General features: G+C 39.4%; 1 protein-coding gene across 5 annotated transcripts in view; it reads right to left on the bottom strand.

Annotated features, from left to right (window-relative positions):
- The window catches only part of LOC149237750 (S-adenosyl-L-methionine-dependent methyltransferases superfamily protein), a 277,949-nt gene that overhangs the window by 11,457 nt on the left and 240,053 nt on the right, over positions 1 to 26,439 (bottom strand). For all 5 annotated transcript variants that reach the window (XM_089372762.1, XM_089372761.1, XM_089372765.1 and 2 more), the window contains one exon: positions 16,034 to 16,108. In XM_089372762.1, coding sequence (XP_089228888.1) covers positions 16,034 to 16,108 — 75 coding nt within the window. The remainder of the gene's footprint in view (positions 1 to 16,033; positions 16,109 to 26,439) is intronic.

The following is a 26,439-nucleotide window of genomic DNA, read 5'->3' as shown; positions in this document are numbered from 1 at the left end:
AGAAGAGGAAGAAGGACCTCTCCAAGGTCAAGTGCTTCCATTGTGGGGAACTGGGTCACTATGCGAACCAGTGTCTAAGGAAGAAGAACAAGGAAGAGGCTTCAGACTCGAAGGCAGCACTAGCGAAGGCAAAGAAAGAAGTCGAGAAGGATGACGATTCTGCCATGAGTGCTCATGTGCCACTTGAGAAGAAGTGGGGAGACATCGAGTTGTAGTTAGGATGACTATAAGCGTTGAGGTGTAGGATCCTTGAGGTACCCAACCTCTTGGATTATACCTTGCTAGGGAGCCCCGAAGAGGAGTAGCACGACTAGCGGATGTCGGTAGAAATGGATGCAAATGAAGCAGTAGAGAGTGCTACAGTGCAGGAGTCCCCAGATAGTGTGAGGCTAGCAGGCTACAATAGTGCGAGAGGCACGGGAATGTTGCACCAGTGCAGGATGGCACAGAGAGATGTGCAATGGTGCAAGATGCAGGGAGTTGTTGCAACAGCGCAGAGATCAGTGGAGGGAGCACTTGTTAGCGGCAAGGAGAGTTTCAACATCGGGAGTGTTTATAGCCTGACATGGATGTCAGAAGTTGGGTGGATCAGTTACTTACTTCTCAGTAACTGAGTTGCAGTGCAGTAGCAGTATGCAGTAGCACGATGCAGCATGATGAGAGGGGGATGCAGCGGAGGTGCAATGTTGGGAGGATCGACCAGCAACAACAAGGATGCAGAGGGAGTTGTCGTACAGATGCAGCAATGGTAGTGGCAGAGCCATGGGCAGCAGTACAAGATGCAACAATGCAGAGGATGTTGGGCGGGGAAGCATAGCATCAGCACAGGTACCAGTGCCGGATAATCAAAGTGATGCTCAGTGAGGAGTATTGCTAGAGCACAGTCCTCGCTAAGAGGGAGTGTTGATTTGGGGTAGCAACGGATGTGCTCTAGCCATGAAAATTGGTGGAGAGGCTAAAGCACATGAGATGTCCAAGGCCCAGACATGGTTTGGATAGATTATACCCGGTTTGGGAGATATTAAAATAATTAATATTTTTAATGGAGTTCCTAAGTCTAAACTTAGGAAAAATAAAATATTAATGGGTATTAATATAAAACTAGGTTAGAAGGTTCCAGAAGTCATGGATTAAGCCAAATCTAATCTTAGCCGTTGATTAGAGATTTAATCTCGGTCATTGATGGACCAACGAGAAAAGTATAAGAAGAGGCTTGAGGGTCAGTTGGAGAACACACCAGAGTGATCAGTTATTCATTTTGCTAGAGCGGGGTTGCTAAGCAAAGTTGAATCGGTGATCAGCAGCGAGGGGCAGTGAGTACGAGGCAGAGACAATACTGAGAGACCAGTGCAGAAGCAGAGAGAGTGAGAGCAATAGCTAGTCTAGGCTATGCAGAGCCCAGGAAAGACAATGCAGAGGCAAGAGGGACTGTATCATCCACGCAGAGGCTGTTGGAGTGACGCAGAGGGTCCTAAAGGCTGTGCAATGCCTCAGAGGGCTGACGCAGAGGGTCCTGGGGTTAACGCAAGTCAACAGGAGGTTGACGCAGAGGCCAGAAGCGCTAGCGCTGAGCTTTAGTTGTGCCGGAGAGGGTTTCGTGGGACAGGTTTTCTGAATACATGTTTTAGAATATAGAGGTATTGTTGCCGTGTATTTTTCTTAGTCAGGTGAGTCGGTTAGGCATCCAGTTGTACTCAGATAGACTGCATAATAATATAACCCTCTAAATAGTTGCACCAGTTTTCTTGCATTGGCTTTTTCCGGGGACAATTGTCCAAAAATTATAGTGTCACTTGTGTGCTTGTGTTCTTTCAGTTGATGATCTGTAGATGTTTTGACTGTATTGTGTTTATTTCGGTATTTAAATGTATTAAATAACTTGTTCGAATTTAAACAAGTAGAAGAAATAAACCAGCAAAATACAAATTAATTTTCTAACGCATAGACTTAGAAAATTCAATAGTTGCATCCTTCATCTTTCCGGTACAATCAATTGTCCTTAAGAAATATGGTCCAATTGGAGAGGTGACAATGATGTTCAACAAAGGCCTTTGTTGAATATTTGTCCAACCATCCATGACAATTGAACACCCATATTCAACACATGATTTTTTAAGGCCTTCCATCACTGCCTGCATCTTTGTGACCCCTCTATCTAACAATGTTGTCCTCAATTTATTGTAACCAAGGGGTTGAAATGATGGACCAACAACAATGACTTTATTTATCATCTCTTTGTACTGAGGGGAATGGGTGGCATTAAATGATATCCCATTGACAAAAAAGAATTCAGCGATTGCATCCTCCGCCTCATTCTTGTGTTGCATATTGAACCACTCTGCCACAACAACTTTGTCTTTCTTACTTGAACTAGATTTACTGGAACCTAAATCAGTTGAATCTTTTTCATTGATTTCTTTTTGAGAGTACTCTTCTTCTATGCTTAAATTGTTTTTTGTTTTTTGAAGACAGTAGAGTTTTCCTCCTCCATCTCTACAATGCCATTTGTGGAAGCCATGTGAATTTTAGTAAGTTCAATTCTCTTTTCCAATGGACAAGTGCATGCCTTTATTCCATCTCCAGGAATAGACAAAAGATGATGGTAAACCCTAATGTAGCTTCCCTTGAAATTATGACCACAAAGGTTGCATGCCTACTCCTCTGAACCACCACTGTTTTTCCTTTCATTCTTGGAGATTTTTTTGACAAACTAAAGCAAGGGTTTCTTTGTGTTGATGAAAACAAAATTTTTTGTTGCCCCTGCTAATGTTTCACCCTCAGCTTGAGAAATTGCTGAAGTATTGTTGTCCATTTGATTTGTTTTTACTATTTAGAGGTGACGTCTGAAATTTAAAAATACAACAGATTTCTTTTAAATTTTAAGGAAAGAAAATAAAAAATATCAAAACATACTACTAGTTACAAGAAAAAAATAAATAAATAAAAATAAACTTACTTGGCAACCAAAAATGCACTGTTGTTGCAAGTTTCTTGCATTGTTCCTCCAAGTTTTTTGATAGCTCCAAGCAAGAAATTGAAAACTCTAATAAAAAAATAAAAACACCAAAAAAGTTTTAAAAAATTATCATTTATGGGTTCTAGTGATGACAGATAAATCATAAACTAAAGTTAAATTTGTGCAGCCTCCTAACCTGCGTTTTTTTGGCTCAACTTCTGACTTTTGGCTTGCCTTGCTGCTCAACAACAAAAAACGCAAAATTGTATTTAGTTGCTCACTACTAGGCGTTTAAACTATTGGGCATAAAGGGCGTGAAGGGCGTGAACTGTTGGGCGTGAAGGTTGTTCGTTGCTCGTTGTTGGGCGTGAAGCCTGCGTCCAAGTGAACCCCTATCGTGAAGCATGCTCGGAAGTCTACGTGAAACATTGAAAACCCTCCTGTGTGTGTGAAGAAAACTGCCTGCATGAAGCTTGAACTCTCCCTGTCGACTGAATGATAAATGAAAGCAAAATGTTATGTGGGTTATGTTTTATGTTTTAACTTTTACCTTTGTGAACTTAGGTATGTGCTAGGTGTTGAGATGTCAATGTTGTCATTGATGGTCATATGGATTGAATATAGCATAAGCATTGAATATATATATACAGACAAAATCCCAAGAAGCGTTGGACCCAAGGAGCAAGAGGAGCAATACCAAAGAGAAGAGCGAGAAGCAGTTTAAAGAGAAGCCATCGGAAGCCAAGAGCAGGAGCCAAGATAAGCCAAGGAGGAGCAGATCTAAGAGAAGACCGCATATGCCCAAGAGAAAGAGCCAAAAGGAAAAAGCAGTGATATCGGAGTTTCGGAGCCCAAGAAAAGAACGAAAAGAAGTATCGGAGGAGTGAAGAACAGATATTGGAGGAGCAAAGAGAAACGATATTTCGGAAGAAAGCCAAATAAGAGCCCGATTGAAGAAGTAATATCCAAGAAGAGCCCACAAGAGCAGCCAATATGGTCTATCGGAAATCAAGCATATCGGAAGTTTCACATATTGGAGGTTTCCAAAAAGTGCATCACAAATGTCACGATATTAAAGCAGACCCGAAATCGCAATTAAACCCATTGTATAACCATATCAGGTCTAGAACATATATCGGATATCGGAAGATAGGTCCGTCGGAAATTGGAGGTCGGGCGGACAAATGTCGGAGGTCGAGCGACACATCAGTGATACGATATGCTATATCGGAGATTGCGAGAGGAGCCATCGAAGGTCGGGTGGACAATCACCAATACCCATCGAAGGTCGGGCGATCAATCACTTATACTATATATCGGAAGTCGAGCGATCCATCCTCGATATGCCACATCAGGTCATCAAATCATCAGAGTATCGCCCCATTGGATCATCGGAAGTCAAAGCAAGTAGGGGCGATATGTGATATCGAAATATTGACATCGTTGACATATTGAAACTTTGGCATGTGCACAACCTAAAAATCCTCGATATCCATGTGGTCCCGATGTACGGGAGTAAAGTGATGATGTGGCATGTGGGTCCTCTCGACATCCATTATAATATGGTTTCACATTGTTTAAATGTATTCGTTTGATCAAAATCTATGGCCCCTCCTATCTTGCTATTATAATACGGTTTCTGAAATAATGAAGTTATGTTATATTAGGTCGATTATTAACAAAGACCCCTTCCGACAGCTATTTAATATATTTTCAATGTGCCACCTCATGCACAAGTCAACCTCTCCTCTAATGAACGTGTCTTTTCGTTTATTGGCGAAACTTGTATAAACACAAGTCAAATACTTCATTTCAAGCATCTATCTCGGCGAAGAATAATATTGCAAAAGTTAGAAAAGTTCACATCTCGTGAACAAAAGTGCTTGAGGAAGACTCCAAGGCATATTATTTGGGTTAATCAGATTACAGTCAGATTGAAGAAGCTTAGACGTGTGATTAAAAGGCTCGGGTCTGTGATAATCTCTGTGGAGTAATATAATTTGGTTTTTGAATATTCTTCTGTGCACAGTAATCGACTTGGCAAAATCGGACCTGTGATTTGAGAGCGGTGATATAATCTTCAAACCTGTGAGTACATAACCTTGCACTTGTGTTGGGTCTAAAGTACAAAACTCTTGTATAAAAGGTTCGGTGGTTGGCAAATTATTGACATCCTCTTGAGAGCATCATTTGGCCTAGTGAAGAATTTGAAGAAATTGAAGTCTTATTAAAGCATTTTGAAGAAGCCCTCTTGAAGATATTTGTTGAAGCATATTAAAATTGGAAACTAGGGCCAAACTCCACGTGGGTCACCTCATTTATGGCAGCTGATATTTTTCCTAGATTCCTCTTGTCGAGAGGTGTAGGATTGATCTAAAGATCATCCGATTCTGATAAGTATTTATGGAGATATGAATTTATTTGTATTTACTTGACAAATTGTCAAGGTCGGCCAACAGTTAAATGTGTGGCACACATGCCCAGTGAATCATATAAATACAAGAGAGGTTGATTCATTTTCTCATCATCTCATCTCACTCATTCTTCTCTCTCTCCTTAGCTTTGGGTTATACAAGAAGCAAGTCACACGTGGGAAGAAGGATGCATTAGGGCAAGGAGGACGTTGAAATTGTAAAGGTCTCTTTGACTTGCGTTGACCAAGAGTTGACTCATCAAGGGTGCGGTTTTGGTGTGGTTGCCTCTCCTAGGCAGGCCGCAGATTTTGGCAGAAAAATCGAGGCAATCCGTCCATAGGTTTTACCAGCATTGACTGCCCTAGTTTTGGGCAGCAGGTTGACTTCAGTCAACAACAGTTTGACTGTGTTTTAGGGGTTGTTCAAGGGTTGTTTGTTCAGGGTGTTCGAGGGCTAGTTGATCGGAAACTGACCAAGCATATTGGAGGTCAATTTCAACTCGTTTGACCAAGTTTGACTTTGTTGATCTAGGGTTTGCTGCTGCTGATATAAAATTAAAGAATTCTGATTTTGTCCTATTTCTCTTTGCTGAACTATTGAAGATAAAAGAAGATTTGATCAAAGGGTTTTCTCCCATTGGGGTTTGTCCCTGGCTAGCCACCACATCTTGTGTCTCTTGTCTTGGCTTGTTTTCTATTGATCGTTTAATGTTCTATCTACACTTTACTTAATGTATATGTGATTGCTGATCTGTGGCTAACAAGAAGAAAAGAAGTAAACTGCTCTAAGCATAGAACATACCATAATTTAACATGGTATCGGAGCTAAGGTGAAGACAAAGCCCAAGCAAGAGCAAGAGCAAGAGCAATCACCGAAGAGAAGGTTGGCAAGGCTATCCTAAAAACTTCATGGGGTCCTCAACACTCTTCCCCACCGAAGACAAGCTTCGTGAGAAGTTTGACTATCATAGATGGAAGATGTCTCTCGATCTGACTTTAGAAGATCAGGAAGTGTTGGACCATGTGAGAGGCAATATTGTTGCGCCTCCATCAAATGCATCTGCTGCTGCCAAAAGCAAGTGGTCCAAGGGAGAAGTCAAAGCAAGGAAGATCATCCGGGACTCTATCGACAAGCGCCTGGTGGCTTATGTTTCTGAGCTGACAACCTCCAAGGAAATCTACGATAGACTGGTGAGTTTATTTAAAGTTAATGATGCAAATCAAGTTCTGTTCCTTAGAAATAAGCTGAAGGAAATTAAGAATGGCAAGGATGAGAGTATGCAAGCATATTTCTTTAGGATCACTGAGATCAAGAATGATCTCCTATCTATTGGGGAAGTAGTTCTTGACAAGGAAATGACTATCACAACTCTTGGAGGACTGCCACTTGAATAGTATATATTCAGGACTACTCTTCTCATCCCAATATTTGAGGAATTGATGGCTAGATGTATTCAAGAAGAGACAAGGATGGAAGAGCAAGAAATGTCCGCACTTAAAGGCCATCCCTCTGTCTTTTCTTCGCATGCTAAAAGAAGAAACAATTCTGGGGCTAAATCTAAAGGAAAGGTTGGACCGAAGGGTGGAAGAAAAGGACGATGTTACAATTGCAATAAAATGGGCCACTATGCGAGGGAGTGCGCTGATAAAAGGGACTCACACCATGACGATGACCAAAATCACTCTCAAGGCAATCAAAGGAATGGAAGGTCCAATGGCAAAGGTAAAAGAAATGTCGGAAATCAAGCAAGAGGACAACCTTTCAAGAAGGCAAGAAACTCCAGGTATGAATCTAACATTGTTAACAATAAGCAAGATGAATATTGTCTACTAGCAGCCGTCTCTACTACTGCTCCCCCGGACACGCTGGGAAATTGGCTTATTGATAGTGGTGCTTCAAGGCACTTCACTAGTTTCAAAGAAGCTCTCTCTAATTTGATAGAGAAGGAGACCAACCTAGAAATTGTTCTTGGGGACAACGCAAAATATCCTGTGAAAGGCGTAGGGAATGTCACTCTTCAATTGAATCAGGGTAATACAATCCATTTGCAAGAAGTCCTATATGTACCTGATCTCAAAAAGAACTTGGTGTCCGTTTCAGCAATGGAAGACAAAGGCTACAAGGTAACCTTCATCAATGGCAAGGTACATGTATGGAAAAAGAATTTTAAAGAAGCTTTCACTCTTGGGTTTCGAGTTGATTCATTATATTAGAGCAGAGGAAGTTTGCTGGCTGTCATGTCTTGTGACACATTACTTTAGTCCAAACCATGGCATTGAAAGTTTGCTTGCCTTCATTATAAAGCTCTACCCAATGAAAGACAAATGGTGACAGGGATGCCCGAGTTCCAAGTAGAGCAAGAAGGTGTATGTCCAGGATGTGCGGAAGGGAAGCTCAAAAGGGGACCATTCCCCTCAAGCCCAAGCAAGACTTCGATATATTGCAGTTGGTTCACTCAGATATATCTGGTGGTATGATGCCTGGGAGGATAGTTATATTACCTCACTTTTACAGATGACTATTCTCGCAAGAATTGGATATACTTCTTTAAAAAGAAGGATGAAGTGTTCACTTGGTTTCGTCACTTCAAAGCCTTGATCAAGAATAAAACTGAAAAGAAAATCAAGATCTTAAGGACTGATAATGGGACTAAGTATGAATCCAATGAGTTCCATGACTTTTGCAAAGAAGTTGGCACTAAGAAGGAGACTACAACACCATATACTCCTGAGCAGAATGGTGTGGCGGAAAGGAAGAATCGTACGATTGTGGAAGTTTTCTGTGCTATGCTTCACGATCAAAGACATCCGAAGTTTCTATGGGCCGAAGCTACGAATACTATTGTATATGTGCAAAACCGATGCCCTCATCAAGCATTGGGTTCCAAGACTCCCGAAAAGATGTTCACTGTTAAGAAACCTGACGTATCTCATTTTAGAATTTTTGGAAGTCCAGTATATTTTCATGTGCCGAAGGAGGAGGAATAAATTGGGTGCATCTGGAAAGAAAGGAATCTTTGTGGGTTATAGCAAAAACACTAAGGGCTATAGAATCTATGTGGTTGATCAAAGGGAAATTGAGATTAGCCATGATGTCACCTTTGATGAAGATATGGCTTTTAGCAAAGTTGACAATCTTCCTACTCAAAGGGGATCTAAAGAAGCTGACACCAGGGAACCAAAGGAAAAGGAAGATGAGACAATGCCCGATGTGGAAGAACCTATGGATCCTATTGATCCCCCTTTGCAAGAGCCTTCCTCTTCTAGGAAGAGGCCTTCATGGCTTAGGGGGACACTTGATGATGCTGAAGGGCACGTTGCACCCAGGGGAACCTTCTGGGAAAGTAAGAAGCTGACCAGTTATCTGGGATACTTGACCATCATGAGCACGATCATCCAAAATGAGCCTTCATCATTTGTAGAAGCTATCAAGCATCAAGTATGGAAGGATGCTATGACTGAGGAATATGAGTCCATCATGAAAAACGATGTCTGGGATGTGGTCCCCAAACCCCAAGACAAAGCAGTTGTCACTTCAAAATGGCTTTACAAGATAAAGCATGCAGTTGATGGAAGTGCGGAAAAGTATAAGGCTCATTTTGTCGCTCATGGCTTCTCTCAGAAGGAAGGTGTAGACAATGACGAGATATTTGCACCTATTGCCCAATATACCACCATCCGCTCGATCATAGCCCTTGCTACTTCGCAAGGATGGAACCTACATCAGATGAATGTCAAGACCGCGTTCTTGCATGGTTTGATCAAAGAGGAGGTCTATGTGGAGCAACCCGAAGGATTTGAGATTCATGATCGAGAATCTCATGTGTGCAGGTTGAAGAAGGCCCTCTATGGGCTAACGCAGGCACCCCAAGCGTGGTATGAGAGGATCGATAGCTACCTAATGAAGTTGGGATTCACTAGGAGTGAAGCCGACCCTAACCTTTACTTTAAGGTTGAAGATGACAAACCTCTCATACTGGTGTTGTACGTTGACAACCTCTTTCTAACAGGTGCAGACCCTCTCATTCTAAAATGTAAGAGGGAGTTGGCTTCTGAGTTCAAGATGAAAGACCTAGGACTGATGCATTATTTCCTAGGACTGGAAGTCTGGCAGAAACCAGGGGAGATTTTCCTATCTCAAGGAAAATACGTGGTGAAAATATTGGAGAGATTCGATATGGTGGACTGCAAGCTTGTGACTACCCCGATGGAGCTTGATTTCAAGAAGTTAAGCGGTAGCGTTGCCGGACCTATTTTACAAAATGCTACCGACGAGCATTGATGTTCTTGGTGAACTCCTGTCCGGATATATGCTTTGTAGTCAACACGTTGAGTCAACATATGGTTGAGCCTCACCACACACATTGGATTGGTGCCAAGAATCTGTTGAGATATCTTCATGGCACAATCACTCATGGGTTGAGATACACTGCCGAAGATGTGAGACTACTTGGATATACTAATGCTGATTGGGCAGGAAGTGTGGTGGACCAAAAGAGCACTTTTGGGTGTTGTTTCTCTTTGGGATCTGCCTTGATATCCTGGATGAGCAGGAAGCAGAAGTCGGTGGCTTTGAGCACCGCCGAGGCAGAGTACATTGCTACTAGTATGGCCTCCTGTGAGGCGGTCTGGTTGCGAAAGCTCTTCAGTGAGCTGTTTGGATTTACATTGGATACCACCGTGATCCTGTGTGACAACCAGAGCGGGATTCGTTTATCAGAGAATCCCGTATTTCATGATCACTCCAAGCATATCGATATCAAGTACCACTATATTCGGGATATGGTGTAGCGGGGAGCAATAAGGCTCCAACATATCGGTACAGATGAACAGGTCACCGACATTTTGACAAAGCCCCTGGGAAAGGTCAAATTCTTGACTTTCCGAGAATGACTTGGTGTTGTTCAGAGACCCTATTATGAGGGTCGAGTATGATGTATTGAGCTTTGGGAGCTCAAGGGGGATGCGGGGTACTTCTTGGAGCGACATGCGACCACTGGGCGACTCACCATCCCCTGGTGGTGCACTATGTACAAGGTGAAAGGTTCAACTTTCCCCTGTGACAACCTGTGGCGACTGTAGGACAGGATGATTAGTACTCCTATGGGCCAAGATGATTAGTTCTCTGCGGTGACTGTGGAACAGGATGATTAGTTCTCCTGTGGGCCAGGATGATTAGTTCTCAATGGCAACTGTGGAACAGGATGATTAGTTCTCCTGTGGGCCAGGATGATTAGTTCTCCTGTGGGCCAGGATGATTAGTTCTTCGTGGCAACTGTGGAACAGGATGATTAGTTCTCTTGTGGCAAATGTTGGACAGAATGATTCGTTCTCCTGTTGACAAGATGATTAGTTCTCCTGTCAGAATCCTACCCATGCAGTCTGGGACTCATGGTAAGTACCTCTCATTTGATCAATGAGTAGGGAAATGGGGTTAGGGACCATTAGTAGTACTGTCGATGGACACATCGTTGTATTTACCGTACTCCCTATGTTAAGATGACCTCCTTTGATCTAGGATCAATGATACTGACCTGGGATCAGCGAGAGTGGTATGACACACTCTGAGACTGACTTTGGGTCAGTGGAGGATGGTATGATACATCCTCAATCATTTCTTCTTCTTCATAGTTCAATTAGAGCAAAGCAGGGCCAAGCAATGCAGGCCAGTCGATTTGATGGCTGGGATAGTAGTCAGTCAGACGAATTGCAGATGGAATTCTCCCTAGTTGAGAGGGAGTGTTAAAATTGGCAACTAGGGCCAAACTCCATGTGGGTCACCTCATTTATGGCAGCTGATATTTTTCCTAGATTCCTCTTGTCGAGAGGTGTAGGATTGATCTAAAGATCATCCGATTCCGACAAGTATTTATGGAGATATGAATTTATTTGTATTTACTTGACAAATTGTCAAGGTCGGCCAGTAGTTAAATGTGTGGCACACATGCCCAGTGAATCATATAAATACAAGAGAGGTTGATTCATTTTCTCATCATCTCATCTCACTCATTCTTCTCTCTCTCTCCTTAGCTTTGGGTTATACAAGGAGCAGCTCACATGTGGGAAAAAGGAGGACGCTAAAAGGACACAGAAATCGCTGAAGTTCTCTTTAACCTGCGTTGACCAAGCGTTGACTCATCAAAGGTGTGGTTTTGATGTGGCTGCCTCTCCTAGGCAGACCGCAGATTTTGGCAAAAAAATCGAGGCAATCCGTCCACAGGTTTGACCAGCGTTGACTGCCCTAGTTTTGGGTAGCAGGTTGACTTCAGCGAACAACAATTTGACTATGTTTTTGGGGCTGTTCAAGGGTTGTTCGAGGCCTATTTGAGGGCTCGTTGACCGGGAATTGACCAAGCATATTCGAGGTCAATTTCAACTCGTTTGACCAAGTTTGACTTCGTTGATCTAGGGTTTGCTGCTACTAATATAAAATTACAAAATTCTGATTTTGTACTATTTCTCTCAGCTGAACTATTGAAGATAAAAGAAGATTCGATCAAAGGGTTTCCCCGCATTGGAATTTGTTCCTGGCTAGCCGCCACATCTTGTGTCTCTTGTCTTGGCTTGTTTTCTGTTGATCGTTTAATGTTCTATCTGCACTTTACTTAATGTATATGTGATTGCTAATCTGTGGCTAATAAGAAGAAAAGAAGTAAACTGCTCTAAGCATAGAACATACCATAATTTAACAAAGCAACCTTTGGAGTGGACTTGCTTTTATAGCAGACATTGGATACTTCTAAGGGTAGCCTAACTGGAGACATTATTGGAGACCATGTTGCATGGTTGAAGCCATCATGAGGTGATTTTGGAGATCTTTGTTAGGGTGACATGAAGAGCAATGGTGACACCTTCTAAGAAGACAAGGTTGTTATTAATGAAGTAATTTGGAGAAGACATTGCCGAAGAGATTGACAAGGCTCATTAAAGAAGATATTGGGAGCTGCGAAGAATCATCAAACTTATCTTGACGAATTGAAGTTGAGGGTTGGAGCCCAAGAGGTTGGAGCCTCATAGAGACAAGGTTGGTGCCTTGGAATATAGGGTTGGAGCACTAGAGGATAGGAGTCCTCAAGAGACTAGGTTGGAGCTTGTACTAGAGATAGGGTTGGTGCCTCAAAGTGACAAGGTTGGAGCCTTGGGAAGTCCAAGTCGGTGCTTGGAAAACTATAGGTTGGAGCCTCGGAGATTGAAGATTGGTGTCTTCATCTAGGGTTGGAGCCCTACACATTATTGTATTGGATTTATTGTAAAGAAAAGATTAATAAAAGTATTTATTCTTATTGTTCATTTTATGTTCTAATTATAAGTGATCTAACTGGTAAAAATAACAATTGAAAAGAAATATTGATTCACCCCCCTCTCATTATTTCCAACACTAGGGTAGGTAAACAATTTAATTTAATTTTTTTTATTTACAATTTTGAATTAAGTTGTGATTTTTAATCTTTTTATAAAAAATGAAAAATTTTAATATTTTTTTAAGTTGTAAATTTAAATTATATTGGGGACATCCAAAAGTTCCCGATTTATCGAGGGACGTTTTGGAAGTCCCCAAAAAGTCCCCAATTTTTCGAGGGACAACTAGGGGACGGCCTTGAAGTCCCCAAGTCCCTGATGGAGTCCCCGACAAATTTGGAATGTTTCCGACGAGTTCCAAAGTCCTCGGATCGCCGAAACGGAGGAAACATCATGAATTATGGTGGGGACGGATCCCCATGCAACATAGCGAAAATGTGAAACTACGTTATGTGTCAATTCACATCACTTAAATATTGTTGAATTTGTAACTATGATTGGTCATCATAATGTACTTTTGGTCACTTGATGTAATGATATTTATCATTGTAAAGCATATTTATAAATGCTTGAGTCAAAGGAAAATTTATTTTGAGTCAAAGTCCCATTGCGACTTTTAAAAGATGTAAATTTGAATTTTTAAAATGAAATTTTTGGCTCCAAAAGTGACAAGTCGACTTCCCTCCAAGTCAATTCAGCCCTGGCTAAGAGACACATTCACTCACCCTAGACAGACCACTATATAAAGGCAGCTCGAACTTCTCATTTAGGCAATTCGCATTACTCTCAAGACAGCTTTTGGGCAAGTGAGCGAAGGACAAAAAGGACAAAGAAGGACGAAGAAGGAGGCTAGATTTTCTCTCTACTCTCTCTCTCTAGCAACTCACATGTGAAGGAATCTCTCTCTGTGATTCACAGTTTCTAGGGCAATTGTTGCAGGGGGCAAAATTTTCTGGGTTACTGAGGCAATGGCTGCAGGGCCGAAATTCTGGGCAATTGGTTATTTCAGGAGGGCCAAAATTCTGGAAGTGCAAGATCAGTTTGGGTGACTTGACTTGGAGGCTGTGTTGCACGGGTACCCGCACCCGGGGGTGGGGTTCTCGAACCCGTCCCGGGTTCCCGCACCCAAGTACCGGATTCGGGTACGGGTTCTTCCCAGACGAACCCAGAAGAACCAGGTTCTTCCATGAAGAACCGGGTTCTTCAAAAAAAAAAATTGGGTTCTTTTCCTTTAACGGGTTCTTGGGTTCTTGGGTTCTTCGGGTGCTTGGGTTCTTGGGTTCTTCGGGTTCTTCGGGTTCTTCGGGTTGGGTTCTTTGGGTTCTTCGGGTTCTTTAGGTTGGGTTCTTTGGGTTCTTCGGGTTCTTCGGGTTGGGTTCTTCGGGTTCTTCGGGTTGGGTTCTTTGGGTTCTTCGGGTTCTTCAGGTTGGGTTCTTTGGGTTCTTCGGGTTCTTCGGGTTGGGTTCTTTGGGTTCTTCGGGTTCTTCATAAAGAAAACTATATTAAAAATTTAATTTTCAAATAATTTTTTTTATTGAAATTTAAAAAATAACTTATAACAAAGGTAAAAAACTTAAAAAACCCTAAATCTTTAAGACTTTAACTCTTTACACAAGCAAATATCTGATAGACTGATACCGTGATACGTGATTATTCTTGGCGGCAAAGCACCGCGACATACCAGAAGAACAAACACCGTGATCACTGATTACTAATTTCATTTAACTTTTAAGTTTTTTCCATTTGGTTGAGGCTTGAGCAGTCCCCGTTTACCATTTCCGGCAGCTTCAGCAGCAGTGGGCAGTGGGTAGCTTCAGCAGCAGTGGACAGAGCAGCTTCAACGACAGTGGTATTTACGAGTTTTCGTTTTCAATTTTATTATTCCATGAAAAAGTTTCACAAGACCCGCGTGTGAAAAATATAGGTGCATTATAATTTATATTACACATTTGAACAGTGAACACCCACAGGGGCTCAACTACATTAAGTTGCATTACACTTTCATTGTAAGTGGATCGCAATTGCCCACTAGCAGTCACTACTGCAATATCCCTAATGCCATAGGTGTTCGTGATTACTTAAAACCAAAAATCCAGGCCTGTAGTCCCGTGTTCTCTGTTCCAACGATGAGCTTTGTGGAACGGAACGTAGCCACCATCTAATTTGTAAGGCTCCTTGGAGCATATTAGCAAGTTTAATTGCAATGTTTTCCATCGACATGTAACATTGAGCTGGCAAAACATATAATAAATAATTCCCTTCTCTATACAGATGGACATTCAATTGTAACAACTCAATTTAAAAGCTAAATATGTCACTTATGTCGAGAACATAGAATATATGGCATCGAAACCAGAACTGGAAAAGAGACCTCTTACTCTGTAATTTGAGCCTGCAGATTCTTGTAAATCAATTTGGAATGAAACATTCATTCCTGAGCCAAATAACCATCAAATTATAAACTGTAAATGCACACATACAGGTTCAGACATTTTCGATCAAATAGAAAGTAGGATTGAGACCAGCCATAAGCTGTAATCAGCTGATGCTGTTAAATGGCGAAGGGCTATTTTGGACAATGGCTAAATTAAGTATCAAAATCTGCCAATTTCTCACAGCATTCTCAAAGTTTTCTTGTTTAAAGTTGAAAAAATATACAAATTCAAATTTCATATATATTATTAATTATAAATTTATAATTTATAAAATATAATTATTAAAATTTAATATTATTATACTACCCGACGAACCCACGCACCCTGTTTCCAAAAATGCCGTCCCCGTCCCCGTCCCCGTCCCCGCACCCACGTTTCCTGGCAACATAGCTTGGAGGAGAAGACCAAGTTTGACCATAGGTCTAGGTGTGTCTCTCATTGAACAAGAAGAAATTTCTCTATTGAAAAGGTTTCTGGGATTTTACCCGTAGTGGGTTTTCCCAGGGTAAATCTTGTCTCCCTTTTGTTCATCGTGATCTCTATTGTTGTACTATTCTTTATTGTTGAATTTCTAAAGTATAACCGTTGAATTATATATGGAATAAATAAATAAAAAAGATCTACATCAAAAGTAATTATCAGAATTTCAGAAATACTGTGCTAACCCTAATTGCACTGGAAAATCAACATGTAGAGTTGCTTGTCAACACTATTCTCAAGGAGAGGAAGGGGGTGGCGGGGAGTAACACTGAACAGGTACAAGTTGTTTAATGTGGAAGAAATATATTCTATAACTAAAAGAATCTACCAGTTAGATAAAAGGGTTGGAATAATTCTATATCATATAAATTTTGTTCACATGTTCGCAAGGAGTGTCTGTTTGATAAGAAAGAACCATTTCATGTTCAGAATCAACAACTCAAGTTTTACCTTATTTGGAGCCACATCCCGAACTCTATGGATAATCGGGTCTTCTATTTTACTCAGCAAGGCTGTTTCTGCACGCTGCATGCACATATAATATACAATGTGAAGGTCAAAATAACAGTAGAACTATGGAAATGAGTCCATATTATATGCACAGTATTTACAATAACAGTAGAACTATGGAAATGAGCCCATATTATATGCACAGTATTTACAGGCAAACACAATTTCCCGCAAATAACAAAGCACCACTTCAAAAATACTACTTTCATACCAAAAGGCCTAATTTATATTGAGTTAACATGGCAATGTTACTTTACTTCAATTATAGGGAATGTCTCTACATGTCATTATGAGTGACTTTCTAAGGTGAAGGTATTACATTCAGTACAGCTATCAATGAAACTGCCTTGGAAATATATAATTTATACAATTTATCAGTGATAGGATATAGAATGAATGGAGTAGATCTGACCTTCAACGAAGGATATTCTTTTTGCAACAAATTTATTTGAGTGTGTTAATCAAAGAATTAAATGGAGGTATTTGCTGTGGTTTTCAAGTCCATCACATTAGGCCCGACATTTTTTCTAAAAAGAATAGAGGTTAGCCCATGTAGACAGAGTGCTGCATGGCAGTAAAATGAGAGACAAGCTAGTGTTACAATTTTCATCTCATGATAATTAAAAGTACAGTGTTGCAAATATCCCTGATTTCTCCTGATATTTCTAATCTTTCCCAAATTGTTTAGGTTGTCAATTTGTCCGATATTTTCCAAGTTACTCCAACTCAAGTTCATTCTTGCTGATATTTTCTGATATTTTCCCTGATATTTCTGATAAGTTTCTTTTCAGAGCCTTGGTGCCATATTTGCAACATTGATCAACTGCATTCAAAGAACCGATTCCTACAGCTAACAATGGAAAATGAGAAAACACCTATAAAACAGTAGATCTGCTTAAACAAAAAACTGTAAGAAAAACTCAAGAGTTTAGACATTGCATATCACAAGGTTAGATCAAACCAGCAGAAACCTAAAGGTTAGATCTACATAAACAGCAAACTGGAAACTCGGGACACCATAATAGATATCTCTAGTAGCAATCACATTCTTTGCTATTACCTATAGAACACAAAAATTACATGGATTGGCATTACACACAAACTTTCACTCCTAAAACATACTATCACACAATAGCAAAATCACTCTGCTACCCTAGTTCACTCTCTAGCAGAATCCTTCTACTAAGATTAAATAAACTACCTGTTAAACCTCATATTGTATGAGGTTCCACTTCGTGATTTTCATCACATTGTGGAGATTTGCTGCTGGTTCCTTGGAGATCTTTGGCTTGGGGGATGCTCACTTATTCTTGGTTGGATGATTGTGCTCACTTCTTGGTGGTCTTCGCATGTGTTGATCTCCCCTTGTTTGCACTTTTGATAGAAGTGAAGCATACTATCTCATTATTTTGGTTTCATGTATATGCTTATATTCAATATAGATGATGGTTCTAAGCCCCCAAGGGTTTGGATGATGATGTTAGGAGGTAGATGTTTCATGATGTTTCCTAGTGACTTGGTGTGTTGATGTATGATGTTGCTGTCACTAGGATGCAGTATTCTACATGATCCCTATTACCCACCAAAAGTGGGTGACCCCATAGGAGAAACAATTGCTCCCACATTTCTCATCCAGCCGGCCAGCGAACAGCCCCTGACAGCCACCACTAGCTTATGACATGCCATTTTATCTCCGCCACCTGCATCAGCCATATGTCTTCTCACACCCATCTGGCCAAAGCACATGGACAAAGGTGGGCCTCCGATCAAAAGGTACTTTATTCAGTTTGCAATTGACTGCTTATGCTTGTTTGTATTTGTTATGAACAAAGTTCATATATGCAGCAGAATACTCGGGAGATCTGAAATATGTAAATATCCATTATAGGACAAGTAGTATATTTATATAGAAATGTACAGAAAGCATGAGATGGTCATTGTTACAAATGAGGGTCCATTTATATACCTAGGCGGGTGCCCCTTCATGAATGGTCATGTCCTTAGAGACATGCCTCTTCTATACTAATCACTAATTAATCATTATTATGATTGTTATATATTATATATATATATATATATATATATATCCCTGCCCTTCAAAAGGTTTTGTCCTCAAAGCTTATTGCTGACAATGCGTGTCATCTATTTCTTTGTCTTGTAATCTATTGACATCTTTTGGAATTTTTCAATTTGTTATTTTTGTTGATACAAGATGATAGGATCCTCTAAGTGATAAACAAAATTGTCCAACTGAGAAGGGATCTGACCATCCTAAGTCAATATTTTGGGGAATCTTGTGGTTGCTGGATACTTCGTGTGAATTTTTATCACAAGACTGAATTGCACTAACATTAGTAGTCTTTTGAACATAAGTTCGTTGTTTCTGTTTGAGTGAGACAGATATGCAAACTGATTGAGTTGTCTGCTCTTGTGATTCAGATGTTGATAAAGAGTTCTTGTGGTTTGATTTTCCCTTATCATGCATGTGGCAATTTCTTGATTTACTTCAACATTGATGTTGTTGAGTTGGTTACAAAATCTTCATTTGGATTTTTCATCGTTTGAACTGCAACTGATTTGTCATCTGGTTGAGTTGTAATATTCATTGGATCGATATTCGCTCCTTTTTCTTCAACTTGAATTTATACATTTGAAGGTTTCGATGCTTCCTTCTCGATAAGTTGTTGTACCTTGTTTTCCAACAACTTTGTCCTTCTTAAGCTTCTTAATTTGCATCAGTAATTTTTCACTATGGTCCTTAAGCCGAGAAACTTCTTCATTTTTGTTAGCAGTGATTTTGTCAACTTCCCTTTGCATATTTTGTATCGTTTTTTTACTTTCTTGAAAATTTACTTTTGAGATATCTTGTATGTCTTTTGGTGTTACTGAATCTGATTTCAATGTAATGTCTTGTAGTGTTATTTTTTTCTTCTTGTAGGAAAATGTTAAAAACTTCTTCGTATTTAGGATGAAAGATCCTATTGATTCCATCCAGGGCAAACCCAAAATTATATCACTATTGACACAATTTAAGGTTTTAATGATGAATTGCGAAATAAAAGTATAATCTCCAATACTTAGTTGTAGATTGTTTATGCAATATTTTTTGTTACTCATTGAATCCATCGTTTCAATTATCTTCGATTCTGGAATCACTAATTGATTAGCACATTCAGTACTAACATATATTATTTTGATAAAGATCGATAGAGATTATAATATCCCTTCTTGTCGAAATATGTAACTAGGTTCGGTCTTCATAATGACATATGTAATGTTGATTTTATGTATTCAATGAAAAGAGAAAAAAATATATATTATTATTATACTTGAGACATGGGTTTCATGCTCAAGGGAAATTTATTTTAGGTCAAGCTCCCATTGAGAGCTTCTAGGATTTTTCATTGAGTCTATAAAGTCAAAAGAGTCATTGTCATGTATGAATAACCCTTCTTGGGCATGTTACATATTGTAATAAATTTATTTGAGTCACTGTTAAAGTCAAAAGACCCTCCAAGGCCTCTTCATAATGCAAAGGACAAGTCGGCCTATCAAAGACATGTCAGCGTAGAAGCAATGTCAAATTGACCTAATAGGAGGCTCTAGGAAGCCTATATATAGGGCACTTGGCCTCATTCAAGAAGACACACTTCTCACATCAAGGAACTCGATCAAGGATAAGAAAGAAGCCTCATATCTAGCGAAGAAGAGGGAGTCAAGAAGATAGACGAATTGAAGTGTGTGTGGGTCTGTTTTGGGTCTTTACTCTCACACATGCAAAGAGAAACTAGTGCAATCTGAAATTGCAGCAAGCCAAAATGCAATCATCTAGGAAAGTTGAGAATTGTCTTCAAAGGAGTCTTCACTACAAGCCGAAGTCCATAGAAGAAGAACCAATCCCAAGCGAAGTAAAGAAAGAAGTAGAATCTCCATCTTTCCTCACACGTGTAGAAATTAGGGTTTCTGTAATAGCCAAAATTATAGTGATGAATTGCAGGTTGAAGTTGCGGTATAAGGGTGCAGGTCCGAGATCCAAGACTAATGAAGGATATGCATTTGTTACAAGACAACATTGACTTGGTTTGACTTTGCAAAAGAAGAAAGGTTTGAAGATTCTATAAGAAGAAGAATTCGTGTGGATTTTCCTCTCAGTTTGGAGAGGTTTTGGCCCTCGCTGATAGCCTACATCTTATGTCCTTTCTCTCATTGTTCTTTTTGGTTTGGTAGCTATTGGATGAAGAAGAACACATAATAATAAACAAGTCAAAGAAGAACCCAATTAAAAGTAAAAAGTCTTCACAAGTAGTTATCATTAATTGAGAAATTCCTCATCACTCTGCCCTAGATTTCTCAACATGGTATCAGAGCTAAGGTGACAAGTCAAGGAAGGGCGACTCAATAAAAGACACTCAAGGATCAAAGTTTGAGAAAAGTATCAAGGACATCAAAGCATCAAGAAGATTCTCTCATCTCCAAGGCATTTCAAGGACAAGGATCACATCATCATCTTGAAGGAAGTCAAAACCCTAGTTCATTCAAAGAAGGCATCTACACTTGAAACTTTCTTGGGATCCTCGCTCTATCAATCATCAAATGGAAACAAAGGACTTTAAAGCATATTGAAATTTTCTCATTCAAGGGTAGAAGAAGAAAGGTGTTATCATCATCATCAAAGATATCAAGGCAATCTCCCTCTCATTGAAGCAAAGGATTTCATCTCAAAAGGGAATCCTTATTTCAAAGAAGATCATGCAAGAAGCATCAAGGCATCAAGTTGAAGAGTTCATCTTCACTTTACAAGTAACTATTTTTATTTCTATGACTAAATCTAGTAAAATGACTTCATTTTGCAAGGAGATCAACAAATTGGTTGGGTCATCAAACTTCCTTGCATGGAAAAGGAGGATAGACTTAGTCCCCAAAGAAAATGAAGTTATTGATCATGTCAATGGAAAAGTCTCCAAACCGTTTGAAGGGAAAACACTATCTAAATATATGAAAAAGGATCTAAAGGCTCAAAGGATTCTTATAGAATCCATCAAGGATTCCCTCATCCCATATGTAGCAAAGTTGGAGACATCAAAAGAGATATATGATAGGCTAGCAGAATTATTCTCTGAAAGCACGACAAGAAAAGTCATATCACTAAGATCTGAACTATACAAGTTGAAAGCATCAAAGGATGAAGGGATATCTACATGTCTTACTAAAGCATCACAAATAAGGAATCAACTTCAAGATCTAGGAGAGATGATATCCGATAAAGAAATGATTACCATTGTTCTAAATGCACTAACTGATGAACAAGGTAACCTTGTATCAAAGGCCTATGAAGAGAAGAAAGCTATCCCATTCAATAATTTGTGGTCACTATGCAAGATTGAAGAAAATAGGTTGAAGGAAAAAAGTGATGTAGGATCAAATGAGCAAGTTCAAACATTTGCTGTCATGACAAGAAGAAAAGGAAAATTTGGAAAGTTTGGTCCTCCGAAAAAGAAGAAGATCAATATGTCGCAAATCCAATGTTATAGATGTCAAGAATATGGGCACTACAAGAGAGAGTGTCCTAAGCTCAAGAAGGACAACAACAAACGAAGAAGGGAAGAAGCCCATATCACTGAAGAAGTAGAAGAAGCTGAGAAAAAGAAATGTAAGAAAGAGGAAGTAAAAGATCTCTACTATTATTGAGATAAGTCTTCCCTGCCTAGTTCTTTCAAGTTTTCTGATGTAAAGTATAGTTATCATGGTAGGAATCATTAGAAGCATGATAGGATGCATCATGTTAGGAGATGGCATCATAGAAGCATACGATTGAAAGCAAGAGCTTGTGACATCATCATAAAGAAGCATGAAATATAGCTGAAATAGAAGGATATGGTTGTCACCTATAGAAGGATGTAGCTCTTGGTAACCTCATTAGAAGCATAAGTAGTACTTATGGGAAAGAGAAAGTCATATAGTATAAAGCTCATCACACATCTTTCAAAAGGAGCATTTGTTGGATAAGGATGATCAAGATCCTCTGTTAGAATCTTCATTGGAAGGTTCACCGACTAGAAGAAGCAAGTGTCTCGCTGAGAATTCCACCTTGTATGGGATTCATGGAATAATCAGGTCAAGGGATTGAAAATTATTTCAATCAAAGTAGTTGTTGAAGGAAGTTTCAATGACCTAAAGGAAGAAAATGAGGTATGTATGCTTGTATTTGATAAAATTAAGTCATGTCATATAGTTGCAAGTAACATGAAAGAATGTTCTACCTCAAGAGCATGATCAAAAGAAAGGATCTCCACCGTTGGAAGGATGCATGAAGGCATGATTCACAAATTGACTAGATGGAATCAACACAATATGTCCGCATATGAAATATGAGATGGTTGAGAAACTTGAAGAAACTATGACTGAATGTTCCTGAGAAGAAATATATGAATAAAGAAAGGAAAAGATCATGAAAAATGCAACTATGAAGAAGGCAATCAATATTCAAGGACTAAAATATTCGACTATGGTGTCTCCATAGGAAAGATATGAAAAAGAAAGTGACCCTTGGCATTGTATATCTTTTTGGAGATGTGTCAATATATGTGCATAATGTTGCTGCAAGCAAGGAGATGTCAAAGGTAAGTTTGATTTAATGTTCATTCTTGATTTTTGAATAATATCTGGATGGGCTAACGAAGGGCTACCAAGGAAAGAGTTGTAGATATCATCTACAATTGATACTCGTGTGATAGGAAGAAAGATCCTAAAGTGAAAAAAGGTAGCAAGACATGAAAGAAGGCCAGAGATGGACTAATGAATCACTTTCCAATGAAAAGATGGATGACATGACTAAATTCCTAAATGAAAGTGATGGATGTTTGATGCCGTACGAAGAAGTCCCAAAAGATGTACGTTCCATAACAAGGAAGAAATTCATGACATCAAAAGAAGGGAGTCCTACAAGCAGCTAATTCTCCCATAATCTCCACCAAAAAAGAAAGAGTTGTTGCTAGAAATAGGTCCCTAATTAAGAGGGAGCCTGGAAGCAAGTTTCTAACTTGGTAGAAACTTGGAAGCAAGTCCCTAAGCTAAGAGGGAGCTTGGGTACATTCCTTTTATGGAATGGGTTGGTCATCCCTAAGAGGGAGTGACAGATATAGTTCTCTACTTCATGTGTCATGCACTAGACCAGGACTAACAGTCGTAAGTCTTAGTAAAGGCCAAGAGGAGAGATGGACACATCATTCTTGTCTTCACTTGGGAAGATAGAATGGAGGATTGGGTAAGCATCTGGCATCCGATACTACTCTTTGACGATGTGATAGGGCATTCAAGATAAAAGGAGTTGTGAAGGACCAATATTCTTTGAGGGCTGGGAATCCAAGATAAGAATAGTCTTGAAAGGACAAATCCTATGAACACCCTGGTGGGGTATGCTTCTGGAGAGACAATGACGAAGGTGTCTATAAATCATTGGTCTCGCCAGCACTGTGCTCTAATCTTGTAGAGGAATAGAGTTGTTAGTAAAGGCCTTGCTATATGACAATGTTGAATGATATGATGCTAAACATATGGGTTATCAATCCGACTCTTCTTATGAGAATTCTTCAAATTGAAAATGTCCAAATACTTTAAATGGATTATGAATACCTCCCTAGTTAGGAGGGAGTGTTGAAATATGTAACTAGGTTTGGTCTTCATAATGACATATCTAATGTTGATTTTATGTATTCAATGAAAAAAGAAAAAAAATTATTATTATTGTACTTGAGGCATGGATTTCATGCTCAAGGGAAATTTGTTTTAGGTCAAGCTCCCATTGAGAGCTTCTAAGATTTGTCATTGAGTCTATAAAGTCAAAAGAGTCATTGTCATGTATGAATAACCCTTCTTGGGCATGTTGCATATTTTAAGAAATTTATTTGAGTCATTGTTAGAGTCAAAAGTGTTGAAAAGTGTAACTAGGTTTGGTCTTCATAATGACATGTGTTATTATGATTTTATGTCACTGATGTAAAGAAGAAAATAAAATTATTTGTAATTCTTGACTCATGGGTTTCATGATCAAGGAATTTTATTTAAGGCTCCCATTGTGAGTTGTGCATTTAGGGTTGGTCATCATGTTATAAAAGTCTATTGAGTCAATGTCATTTATGGAAGACTCTTCTTGGGCATGTTACCTATCTAAATGAGTCATTAAGAAACCCTCCAAGACCAAGCTCAAGCACCTCCTTCAAGTCGGACTAAAGATATATCTAGAAAGGCATGTCGGCCTTGGCTCTAGGAGATGTTGGCTTACTTGTTGGGCAGATCACTATAAATAAGGTAGCTTGTCTTTCATTTAGAGAACATATTTTCAGTCAAGGCAATCTAATAGAGAAAATGTGCGAAGAAGTTCGATCAAAGAGTCAATAGAAGCCTTATATCCAAGCGAAAGAGATAGATCAAGATCAAAGGGAAAATCGAAGAAATTACAGGTTGTATTGGGCAAAGTTTGCCACACGTGCGAGGAAGGGTTAAAGCATACACATATTGCAGGGAAGCCAAATTGCAAAACTTCGAGAGTGTGAGTTAAGGCAAGAAACTTATCTATACTTCATGCCAAGTTAACATAGAGATCCTCTCTAGTTAAGCAAAGAAATAAAGGACAGAATTTACCCTAAACCTATCACACATGCAAGAAGAATAGTCCACGGCAGAAGGCTGAAGATTACAGTCAAGGAGGCCGAAAAGTTCAAATATGTGTTAGAGGAGTGAAGGCTAAAGATTGAAGAAGAAATTGTGGCTGAATCACCAAAGGATTAACTTTGACTTGAAGTAAGCTAACTTGGTCTTGGAGAGGTTGTTGAGTAAAGGTCTTGGTATTGGTATTCGTCAATTTAAGTCTTTTTAAGAAGAAGAATTCGTTTGGGGTTTCCTCTCAAGTTGGAGAGGTTTTCTACATGGTTGATCGCCTACATTTTGTGTCTCTTGTCTCTTTATTGTTTATGCATTGGTAGCTATTTGATGAAAAAGAACTCAATAATAATCTAAGTAAAGAGAAGATCCTAATCTAAACAAGTAAAAAGCACTCACAAGCAGTTATCATTAGAAGAGAAATCACCTAATCTTGATGCCTTAGGTTTCTCAACATGGTATCAGAGCTAAGGTGACAAAGTCTATGAAAATTTCTTAAACCCGAGAATCCCTACTGCAGCAACTAATGATATTTCTCCTACTTGTTAGATTTACATGAACAAGTTATTTGCAGTTTAAATAATATGCCAAAACAAGAAACTGAACAATAGAGAAAGATACAACAAAAAAGACAGTTGTTTTTATACAAATGTCCCTAGAAAAACTCAATGCGGGAAAACCAGTGGAGCAGATCTGAGGGTTTTTATTATTAAGATAAAGTATTTTTTAATACAACCTCTAGATGCCTTGCTGGCAATCCAATACAGAGAATATCACTCAGCCGAAGAAATTAGTGAGATTACCTCACTCTACTCTGCAAGTCCCGGCTGATCTGACAGTTGAACCAACGAGTTCCCCGACTACTTCTGCGTTGCCCCTGCGTGGGCCTGCATTAGCCTCTAAGGCATTGTGTCACCTCTGCTAGAGATCGATTTGCTTCTCAGGAGCTAATTCCATCTCTCCCGCCGCAAAACGTCAACCTCCTCAACAAATTCGTACTTCTGCGTGGAGGCTCTACGGTGCTCAACATGGGCCCTTCCTAACACTGTGTCACCCTCTCTAGCCTCTACGTTACCTCCTTTGTGTGTCTCTCTGCCTCTCTGCTAAGTATTCTTGGCTTCGGAGAAGCTCCTCCATCCAAAACTCCCTCTACTCCTCACTGTGTGATCACTACAAATCACTGCGCTTCCTCTAGCTTTAGCAATTCGATCAACTGATCAACTCTCTTTGTGTTTCCAAATGACCCTCAAGCCTCCTTAAATAATCTTCTCGTTGACATTCAACATCCCAGATTAGAAGCTAATCAATGGCTAAGATCATTTCTACTTGATCCTCATATTATTCTAGAAGTTACACCCATAGTTAGATTAATAGTAAATACCCATTAATTATTTTAATTTTGTTGAAATTTGGTACCGGAGGACAGGTGGTTCCCTTAGGCTTTGATCTTTGGCCTAGGGAAAAGTGTCCAAAAGAATTTAATTTTTCTCCTAAAGTGACTTTATAATTTTATAAAGTTAAATCTAATTTAAAAGTGACTTTAAGTGATAAAGTTACTAAGTCTAATTTTAAAGTAACTTTTATAAAGTAAATGAAAAATTAAAAAGGAAAAGTGACTTTGGAAATAAATGACTAAGTGGGTCTTTATTAAAGTGGGGTGAATTAAAAAATAGAAAGTGAGATTTAAA

This window comes from Pinus tabuliformis, chromosome 8, assembly GCF_031772625.1.
Source record: "Pinus tabuliformis cultivar Carrire ecotype Pingquan chromosome 8, CPIR1, whole genome shotgun sequence".
Taxonomy (NCBI): Eukaryota; Viridiplantae; Streptophyta; class Pinopsida; order Pinales; family Pinaceae; genus Pinus; species Pinus tabuliformis.
This window is presented reverse-complemented; position numbering and strand designations above follow the sequence as displayed.